The sequence below is a fragment of the Cucurbita pepo genome, chromosome 20 (genome assembly GCF_057944985.1).
Source record: "Cucurbita pepo subsp. pepo isolate OVF chromosome 20, ASM5794498v1, whole genome shotgun sequence".
NCBI classification, from domain to species: Eukaryota; Viridiplantae; Streptophyta; class Magnoliopsida; order Cucurbitales; family Cucurbitaceae; genus Cucurbita; species Cucurbita pepo.
Window position 1 is genome coordinate 4,653,210 of NC_141817.1, and position 11,529 is coordinate 4,664,738.

Consider the following 11,529-nt stretch of genomic DNA (forward strand, 5'->3'; position numbering starts at 1 on the left):
AAAATCAAATTGAAACGTTTTTGTACTCACTTAGAGATGTTTACAAGGCGGGTTAGGGTTAGGGAAGTCTTCCCATACCCGTGTTCTATTTTAATTTCAATCATCGTGAAATGTTCCATTTATTTTTGTGATGATTCTGGTGAGAAATTGGTTTTAAAGACTTTTTAGTAGATAATTGTCATTTTTCAATATACTTTCTAATAAAAACTGTAAAATATTCTAATAAAATTCAATAATATTTCATGAGCAAACATTTAATATAATGTTACAATCCACATAAAAGGTTGCTACTACATGCATTTATTGACTACGAAGTGCAGAAATCCTTTACTACGATTTATTAAAACATTGTCATAGAATTAAATGTTTATAAAAATTCATTTGAAACAACAATGATGTTAATAAACAGCGAAATCGAAATAACAAAAGTTTCAAAATAATGTTAAAGCCTTAATCCAACTTAAGGGCTACAACATTAAACCCAAATGTGACAACCGTGAGTGTATCCATGGCCTCCACAAAGACACAATAATTCGTATATGGGTGTCTTAACTTCACCTGAAAAATAAGCAACACGTGGCTTGAGTATTTAATACTCAGTAATTATCCCCAACGTTGGAGTTGGGAAATGCAATCATGGTAAGACCAATCTTTTCATAATTTTTTTTTGCTAGTCTCAACTTTCTAATCAATACAAGGTTAATGTATAGTACTTCTCTACACATGGCCCATGTATGTGCACATGGATCCACCAACAGGCTTGTATGTGTACCTCTGGGCCTAACTACGGGTTAATGCACATTCACGTTGTTGGAAGCCACAAAGGGAAAGGAATGCGTATAATATCATGGTGTACGCATCCGTACTAATCATAATGAATGAACTATCGTGATGCACATGACAATTTGTATACTACAACTACAACTTTGCTTGGGATTGGTTGGAATGAAAACTTGATATGGTTATGTAACAACCATAACAAATAAACGTAATAAAAAGACTAAAAATAATATTAATAAGAAAAATAAATGATATTATCTCGCCTTTAACAAGCTTAGGTCATAATTTATCATAATTACCGAAAATAAAAAAAGAAAAAAATGGGAGAAAAATAAAAATGTCATTCAACTCGACAATCCGACTACCCAGACCAACCCAACTCGAACTATAAGGGTTGGATTGGGTTAAATTAGCTTTTCGAGTTGGTTATTGTTCATTTTTCTAAATCCGAACTGACTCGGTTCGGTTTTGAGTTTACCGACAAAACCCTCTGATTGACCCGAGCCAAATAAAAATATATAAAATATACTTAAAAGGTTACATAAATGATGGATTTGGCAGAGTGGTACTTTGCCCTAGCTTATAACTCTCACACTCTTGTTCCATGCCAATCAAATAACAGTTTCTAACCAATAATTGTAAAAAAAATAAATTAGCTAAGAATAACTATTTACAGAATTTAAATAAATACACAGACAAGAAGGTAGATGTGGTGAATAAAACTAAAAGATAAAAACAAGTAATAGAAAATGAGATCTTAATAAAAATATATTATATTTTTGGTGACACCAAACAGCCTAAGCTAATCAAATAAGTAGCTTTACTATCGAAATGGTTATATTTGATGTTGACACATGCCCCTTAGTTTTGCACGGGTCATATATTTTATATGTGAATTATTTATGAATAGATATGACTATGATATGATATGCATATGTTATGATATGTGAATTGATATGCATATGTTATGATATGTGAATAGTATGATAACTCTTATGTTATGATGTGTTTAATGATATGTTTGAGATAGGATACGAGAAGTATGCGATAAACTTAATGTTAAGGTATGGCTAAGACATGCTTAGGAAACGATATAGTTAGGCTCTATATAATGTAACGATTTGATTATGGCAGATTGAATGAAACGATATGGATAGGATAGGTTCATGCAACGGTATGGCTAGTATACGTTCATGCAACGGTATGGTTAGGATACATTCATGCAATGATATGGTTAGGATACGTTCATGAAACGATATAAGTAGACGTTAATAAAACGATATGATTAGGATATGGCGCTTGCGCACACACACATGCATGCACGCACACGCACGCACACACATGCACGCGCACACACACAATCATTTATTCCTAAAATACCTATATATCTTTATTCCTAAAATACCTCAATCATTTTTCTAAAATACCTGGATATCTCTATTCTTAAAATATCTCAATCCTTTTTTTCTAAAATATATAGACAGTGCTCATACAATTATTGGACTTGACTATTGAGATATTGATGATTTTGTAACATTATACACTATGTAGGAACTTCTAAACATCGAGCGCATACTATCCACAGGAATTTTCAACAAGCCACTCGAGGAGAAATCGAACGTTTAAATTAACAACTAAAGCCACATAGATCGAAAGAACTCCCTTCCAAATATTGAACACGCAAGATAGGAACAAGTTGGATACACGAAGAGTAATCAATCGGCTCTGCATGTGGCAACCATGACGACTGCCCCTGCGGCGTCAAAGCCAGCAGTGGTGGTGGAGAAGAACAGTAGAAGATTTCAAAAGCCATTGAAAATAAGAGATCGGGGTTGTTAAACCAAAAGGGCTCTGATACCATGTGAATGTTTGCATAATCCACCACACCTAAATGGTGTGAAAATTCTCTATTTATAATTAAATAAATTACCAGATATGAAAATAGTAATAAATGAAAAAAACAATATATGGAAAGATATCTATGCTAAGACGACAAAATATTTGCCTATAATAAAATATCAAATATGATATATATGGTAAATTATAATTTAGTATTAAATACCACTGTCGTCTCATTATCATTAGATGCATGAAGTCTCAACATTTTTTTATTTTCATTATCATTTAATACAACTCCCCTCGCATTTTATTTTCATTTGTAAAGGGTTATTCAGAATTCCTTGTCTCCTTGTCTCTCCCCTCTCGACATCTTCTTATCAGTTTCGTGAGCGTTATTTTAACAAATTAGTATCAGAGCAAGCTTTTATTTCAACAAATTGGTATTATAGCCAATGACAAATATGATGGGTCAAATGACGCTACTGCGATTAACGAAGACAAACTACGAGAATTGGAGCATCTAAATGAAAGCTCTTCTTGGTTCTCAAGACGCATGGGAGGTGGTCGAAGAAGGTTTCGAAGAACCGAAGAATACCACAGGTTATACACGTAAAACAATGCGTTAAAAGAATTTCGATCAAAGGATAAGGTAGCATTATACATGCTGTTCCGGGCTATTGACAAGTCGGGCTTTGAGAAGATTTCCAGGGCAACTACTTCAAAAGAAGCGTGGGACACTTTAGAAAAGGTGTTCCAAGGAACTGACCGAGTCAAGCAAGTGCGTCTCCAAACTCTACATGGCGAGTTGGAGAGCATGAAGATGAAGGAGTCAGAAAATGTATCTGAATACATTACACGCGTACAGACCGTGGCAAACAAACTAAATCGAAATGGAGAAATGTTACTCGGGATACGGGTTGTGGAGGAGATCTTGAGGTCGTTAACTGACAACTTCGAGAATGTTATATGTGCGATAGAAGAGCCAAAAAACCTAGCTAAGTTCACGGTCAATGAGCTCACTGGTTCTCTCGAGGCACACGAGCAACGTAAGAAGAAGAAGGAGGAGACACTCGATTAAGCACTTCAAACCAAAGCATCAATAAAGAATGAAACGGTACTCTACTTTCAAAATATTCAAGGTAGAGGTCGTGGAAGTCGCGGGAATGGTCGAGGTGGTCAAGACAACAGAAATGAAGGAAATTATAAGGAGAAGAGATAGTCAAGCCAAGCAAATTGGTGTGGAAGAGGACGTAATCAAGGACGCGATCAAGGATATTACTTCAACATTCAGTGTTATAAATGTCAAAAATATGGTCACTATATAAATAATTGTAACTCCGAAAAATGTTACAATTGTGGCAGAATGAGTCATTTTGCAAGAGATTGTCGAGCCGAGGAAAATGTGGAAGAAACGATGATGCAACAAATGGAGGCATTCTCTTGATGCCACAAAATGAAGAGCTGAAAACAAAAAAACACGGCAACACGAAAGACAATGGCGATAGTCGTAAGGTGGTGGAAACTATTGGAAATGAGGTGATATGCAGCGGATTTGGCGAAATCTTGATAGCAGAGACGAGAAAATCGAAGAAGGATGAACAACTGGATAATAGAGAGCCCGAACTCAAAGAGAGAGAGAGCTCCAATGGCGGGAAAGGCAATTTGAGGAAGAAAGAAGAAAGAAGAAAGCGGATGAGAATGGAAGAGAAAATGGAAGAGGAAAAGAAAGATTTAGAAATGAAGGTTGAAAGGTTAGAGAAGGAAGTGGCTGAGCTGAGTGAGAGTTCTTTCTATCTCAAATAGGAGAAGGAAGAGAATGGGAAGATAATCTTTGAGCTTGTGAAGAAAATTGAAGAAGGTGCGGAGAAAGAGAATGGATTGTTAATGGAGATTGATGCTCTAGTGGACGAGCTAGTGTGGGAGGAGAAGGATATAGAGATGCTAACTCAACAGAGAGACTCACTCGACGTGAACATGAATCAGGTCCAACAGGAGGCAGTGAATTTACGACACACGATTGAGATAATCACTCGTGATAAAGCCGAAATGGAGGAAGCAAAAATGGAAGTTGAAAATGTCGTTGTGGACTTGCAAAGGAAATTGAGTAAACTGAAAGAAGCTATGACATCAGCGTGGTTGAGAACAGGAGAAATGAGGAGTTGGTGTCTCAAATGGGCTGTTCTCAAGAAGCTCCAAATGAAGTCTCGTCAGAAAAGGACAAGCTTAGTTTGCCGCTCGAAGACAAGGAGAAGAATTTGAAGAAACTACGACTAAACTTGAGAAAACAAAAACGGCGCAAATGGAATCGTTGAATATAGAATCTAAGTTTATGGAGGAGTTTTGTTGGAATAGACTTACGTGATAAAGATGAGTTTTTGCTTATAATAAACTTGTGCTAGTTTTTTAGTTAATTTTTATTGAGTTTTAAAATTTAGTCCTAAAGAAAAGGATAAAGTAAAAAAAGAAAAGCAAAGATTCATGTTAGAAAGAGGGTTTATGGGTTAAAAAATGGTGTAATTGTGATGGCATACTTGGTTTTTAGAAAGCTCATAGAAAAAGAAATTGTCTCAGTTAAGTATAATAGAAAAAGGGTTTTTCATAATTCTTTGTCTCCTTGTCTCTCCCCTCTCGACATCTCATTTTCAGTTTCGTAAGTGTTATTTTAACAAATTAGTATCAGAACGAGCTGTTATTTCAACATACCCAACTTGATAGTACAATGCTAAAATACAATATATACAAGAATAATTCTTATCTCCATAATATTTAGTTATCAGTAATTTGGTTAACGACATTATTAACAACTTTAATGAGTTCGTTATAAGTGTGAACCATCATATTAGATATCGTAATTTCATCCGAATAAGTGTTGTCTTACGATAGGTCATGAATCAGAAATAAAACTACAATCCTTTCCTTTTCCAAAGTTGCTCGTTCATAACCCTTAATTATATTGGTTAGATTGATTTTAATGTAAATTACAAATTTAAAATAAAAATTAATCACATTTTGTGCTTATTTCAAATTATTAATTGACACTCCATTTATTCCTCTCATCTTAGTGTTTAAATAAAAGTATTCTTCCAATAAATATCTCCTGACCAAATCATTTTTAAAAAGAATTCGTTTATAGTTAATTTTTATTTATAATTTAATAAATCTTAATTAACTATGAATAAACATACCTAATTAATCTTTGTTTCTATATAAAAAATTAATTCATTTAATGAATAATTTTAATGTTCTACCATTTTAAACTCTTTAAAATTAAAATTAAAAGACTACCTTAAAGTATAATTCTTGTATCGACAAAAAAATTTCTACTTAATCTAAGGTCGCTACTGTATACACGTAAAATATAAATCTCATCTTAAACAAAGTCATGGACTAATGTGTTTGAAAATGTCTTTAACGCGACACAAAGAATTAAATAAAATAAATGAACGATCAAATTAAAAACATTATCCTATTATAGCCTACATCCGAGAAAAATAAATGTGACTACCCTATGCATGTGTCATGGTCTCGAGTTGCGATATCGTCGTTAGTCGTACAGTGATGTTTTTCCTTTACCTGAAATAGAAGTAGTACGTGCCTTTAGTATTTTAAATATAATACTAATCGATGGTGAATGTATATAATAAAATGATGTAAAATTCACAAGAAAAAGTGCAAGTATACACTATCACATGTAGCAAGTAATAAGTAAATTATCGATTCCATCTAGAACCTATCTTTTTGGTTAATTTTATTGCTGGAAATTAAGTGAGTTTTTGGGTAACATTATGTGGTGTGATTTTAACTAATTAAGCAAAACTAATGCAGAGTGCAACTGCGGTCGAATAACAGAAAATGATGAGAAAATCAACTACATAATGAGGAAGGTTCCACAAGGAGAGATTAAATAGATAAGATGTTGAGTTTTGTGGTAGATTTTAGCTCCTTCTAATAGATTCCCAAGCCCAGTTGCGAGGGTCATATATGATGGTTATTTCTATAATCATTGTAATTTCTATTAACAAGGCTAAGAGAAGAATTATTTCTAACCATTTTATTACCTTCAAGTCTTCTTGAATGGAACTAGAGTATTAAAGAGGATTTCATTACTCCTTCTCTTCTCCCGAATAAGAGAACAACTATGTATGTAAAGTAGCTAATTAAACACACATGTAAATCATTAACAACAACTCTTTAATAAACTAAAATCATACCGTCAACATACTTAAAGTATATAAAACTCTCTCGCCTCCCCTATAAAGTTTAGCTCTCCATACAATGGAAGTTCTCCAACATCTTAATCATATAAAATTGATAGAATAAGAAAAGAGAGTAAAGAAATAGAGAGTTATCCAGCTTTGTTGTCGTTCTTCAATGAAAGTTCTCTTCCCTTGAGCTCTCACGTCCACCTCTTTGCCCTAATCTATCTATCATGGTCTTTTCTTCCTTTTGCTGTCTATAGCTGCTGGATTAGGGTTTTTCTTCTTCTTCTCTGGTTTCACAGTAGCAGAAGCTTTGCTATCTAATCCGATTTTTCTCTCCCAAAGTGTGGCTTCCTCCTCTTGGTCTTCTTTTCTCTTTTATATTGAACATGGGTTCCCTTTAGGGTTGAAAAGGAATAAGTTGTCCACATAGGATGTTCCTCATTGGGTAGTCAATGACCCACTTGGACTGTTGATGTGGATTTAAAATTTTCTTGTCATCCCCATTTGTTTCCAGATTTGCTATTCTCTCATGGTTCAACATAAATGTCTAAAGTTTTACCACATAACTCAATTAAATGTACAATTAAGATTGATTTATGCCAAATCATATTCTTTTCATGCTGGACAACAATAAACAATTTAATTTAAGCTCACTAAATAGAATAAATGAGGAAATAAAAAAAAAATGGTGAATAAGAGTGAAATATTAACTAGAAAAAGACTTAACTCTACATTTTTTATGGTTATCAAATACTTAGTAGGTGACCCTACTATTGGGGTTAAATGTAGACACATACAATTTCATGAATGAGATGTATCGTCTATATTCCTTAGGTGGCTATTCTAATCTTATTGTTCTATCAATCGTTTATAATCCTATCATTTTCTATCCCTTGCCGTATCATTTTGTCAATCCATCGTGACCAATCTATCATAAGTGACCCATCAATGTATTATTATTATTTTTTTTTAATTTATTATTATTATTATTATTATTATTATTATTATTATTATTATTATTATTTTCTAACTAAAATCATATTGATTCATTGATGAAAAATAGATTTGATTCTATTGTAACACAATAGGTTGTATAAAGCAAAGGAGATTCAAATATAACTCACTATAACTTATACATCTCCAGCTAAATCTGCATTTTTTTTTTTTTTTTGTTCGAATAACGGATACATTGGGTGACTGATTTGGTTGAGGGGAGAGATAGTTGGGAGACAAATGAGAGGTCACCGACGGGCTTGGATAAGATTGCTCTATTTTATTTTTTATTTATTATTATTTTTTCTTTTACCGTTGTTATAATTCTATTGGATTTAGTTCAATTTTCTAATTTATTCCAAACTAAAATTAAAAGAGTTTATTTTGTTTTAAACCATAGATTTTAAGGACCATAATTAACTATTTATTTATTTATTATGTAGTAACTATTATTACCTTATTTGATTTATTCTAGGTAGGACTATAAACAACTCTTTTTTTTTTCTAACTATTACGTTATAGAATTAATATGAATTAACTATTTTAAGAAAATAGTAATCTCTTCCCCATTCATGCATTTATCCATTCTTATAAATACCCACCAACCTTCTTTTAAACAAACCATCAAATACTCTTCATCATCTTCAAACTTTATCACCATGGTTAAAGCTCTGTTATTCGTAGCTTCTCTTCTCTTTTTCGTCGTATCGCTATCGTCTCTCGCAGTGGCAACTGAACGTTTAGGTTTGGTTGGCAGCTACAAACCAATAAAAAACATAGATGAGCCACAAATTCAAAACTTAGGTGAGTTCGCAGTGAATGAACACAATAAAAAGGCAAAAACTCAACTTCACTTCCAAAAAGTGATTAGTGGAGAAATGCAAATTGTGGCCGGGACCAACTATAACCTTCGATTGACAGCTCTTGAGGGGACTGATAGTCGAACCTATGGCACCCTTGTGTTCACTGACCTCAACAACAAGAACAACCTTATCAACTTCTTTAACGTCCCCAACTAGACTTCTTGCTTCTTATAAAAAATTATGTGTTTTTAATTCTCTATCTTTTTTATATTATGTTATGAATGTTTGGAATCTTGATCAACCTTATGTATGGTTTAAAACTTAATACAAGTATAATTTTGTTGAATAAGATTTATATCTTTGAATAAAAGAATTATACAATCAACTTAAATTTATATAAATAAAACAAAAAAATAAGTTAATAAATCTAAAATAATTAATGTCATAACAAATAAAATTAATTTCATAATTTGAAGGTAAATCTTAAATTTAAATGATCAAAATATGCGTTTCATAATTATAATAAAAATTAAATATTAAAGAAAAAGTTTAAGAAGTTTTCTTCTACGCCTCCTTAAAAATTAAAGAAGTTTCCTTCTATGCCTCCTTCAAAATCAAAATATTTCTAGTGAAAAGTTATGGTAAATAATATCACATTTTCTTTGAAAAAAAAAATCAAATTGAGACGTTTTTTTGGACTCACTTAGAAATGTTTACAGGGAAGGACAGGGTTAGGAAAGTCTTCCCATACACGTGTCCTATTTTAATTTCTATCACTGTGAAATGTTCCATTTATTTTTGTGATAATTCACGTGAGAAATTGGTTTAAAAGATTTTTTTAGTAGATGATTGTCATTTTTCAATTTACTTTCTAATAAAAGCCGTAAAATATTCTAATAAAATCCATTAAAATCAGACATTTATTTGACCTAAAATTTAAAATAATTTCTGGTTTGGTAATAATTTTGTTTTTTTTTCTTTTTTTCCATTATATTTATTTCCTCACAATTTTTTTATTATAATTTATACCACTTCAAAAGAAATATTATAATTCTTTGTCAAATTCTAATTTTTTTAAAAAAATATATAATATAATTTTAAAAGCACCTAACCAAACAAAAAAAATATATATATATAATTATCGAGCAATGTCTAATTTATCTATTAAATTATGTTCAAAATACTATTTTTCGTATTATTATCAAATTTATTATACATTTATTAAATGACCCTTTTTTTCATGGTAATAATATTATGTTCCAAATGCCATTCATGCATTTATCAATTCCTATACATACCTACCAATCTTAAGTCTCTTTTGTTCATGGCTTCTCTTCTCCTCTACTTCCTATCGCTATCGTCGCTCACAATGTCAACCCAATGTTTAGATTTGGTTGACAGATACAAACCAATAGTACACATAGGTGAACCACATATTCAAAGTTCGAATGAGTTCGCAGTGATTAAACACAATAAACAATCAAAAACTCAATTTCAGTTCTAGAAAGTGGTTAGTGGAGAAATCCAAATTGTGGCCAGGACCAACTATGCCCTTCGATTGACATCTCTTGAGGGGATTGTTAGCCGAACCTATGGCACCATTGTGTTCACTAATCTCAACAACAAGAACCACTTATCAACTTCTTTGACATGTCCAACTAAACTTCCTATTGCTTCTCGTCTTGTTTCTAATTCTCTATCTTTTTTATATTAGGTTATGAATGTTTGAAATCTCGATCCAATTTGTTTATGTATGGTTTAAAATTTAATACAAGATAATTTTAAGGTTAAGGTAAATCATGAATTCAATAACTTAAATACAGTACACAATACCAAATTAAAAAGATGAAGAATGCTTCGTTCTCCACCAACCCATGTAGAATCTCACAAATTGAGTCCGTACTTATCAAAGTTATACTAAACCCACTACGCATGAATTTAATTTCAACAGTTTTAAGTACGAATTAACAGACTTGATTTGGGAAAAAGTACTTATATTGAGATATTTCTTTATCTACAATAATTGGACTACAATGTGGTTGATCTTTGCGCCTGGTTTGTTTTAATTTATATCACTAAGATGATGGATCTGAGGTTGAATTAAACTTTAAAGAGCCGTTCAAACCAACTTAGAATTATTGAGTGACTACCGCTTAGGCAACCAAGTAAGTGGTTCTACTGTTGGTTTTGTTGAATGAATTGTATTATGAAGAATATACCTACTGGACTTCTGAAAATTCTTTCTTCATTGATCTGTGGCCACTTCTTTTTAAAGACAATTTTTTTCTACATTGATCCGGTTTCATGAAGAATTTCTACTTATATATAATTCTCACATGCTATTCACGGGAATTCTCAACAAGCCACTCCAGGAGACAACCAACATTTAAATTAACTAGAGCCGTATGAAACTTATGCTTGAGGAATATGAGGACTATAAGCCTGGTTGGACATATGTCAGAGTTTTTCTATGCTTCTCTCAACTTAGAGGTCAATGGATGCTTATGGGAAGAACTCCCTTCCAAAGATGGAACGTGCACTAAACACCGTAGAATATACATTTTTTTTGCATAAATATCTTAAGTATTTTTTAACAAAATGTTATACTAGATAACTTTATATCTATAATATTTAGTTATCACTTATTTAGTCAATCACATTATTAACAACTTTATGAGTCGGGTGTAAGTGTAAATCATCATATTAGATATTGTAGTTTTATCCTAATAACTTAGGATAAGTCAAGAATTTTCTACTGAATTTAACGACTCAAAATTTTCTACTTAATTTAAGGTCACAACTGTATACACGTAAAACATAAATCTCATCTTAAAACAAAGTCATGAACTTACGTGTTTGAAAACGTCTTTAAAACGATACAACAAAGAACTAAATAAAATAAATGAACGATT

The 11,529-nt window shown here is 32.0% G+C and overlaps 1 protein-coding gene across 1 annotated transcript; it reads left to right on the forward strand.

Annotated features, from left to right (window-relative positions):
* Positions 1-3,280: 3,280 nt before the first annotated feature.
* LOC147786406 (uncharacterized) lies at positions 3,281-3,697 on the forward strand. Its single transcript, XM_087120757.1, has one exon. The coding sequence runs from the start codon at positions 3,281-3,283 to the stop codon at positions 3,695-3,697; it is 417 nt and encodes a 138-aa protein (XP_086976883.1).
* Positions 3,698-11,529: the final 7,832 nt, after the last annotated feature.

Coding starts and splice junctions, on each gene's coding strand:
- LOC147786406 (XM_087120757.1), top strand. CDS start 3,281: ATGCTGTTCCGGGCTATTGACAAGTCGGGCTTTGAGAAGATTTCCAGG.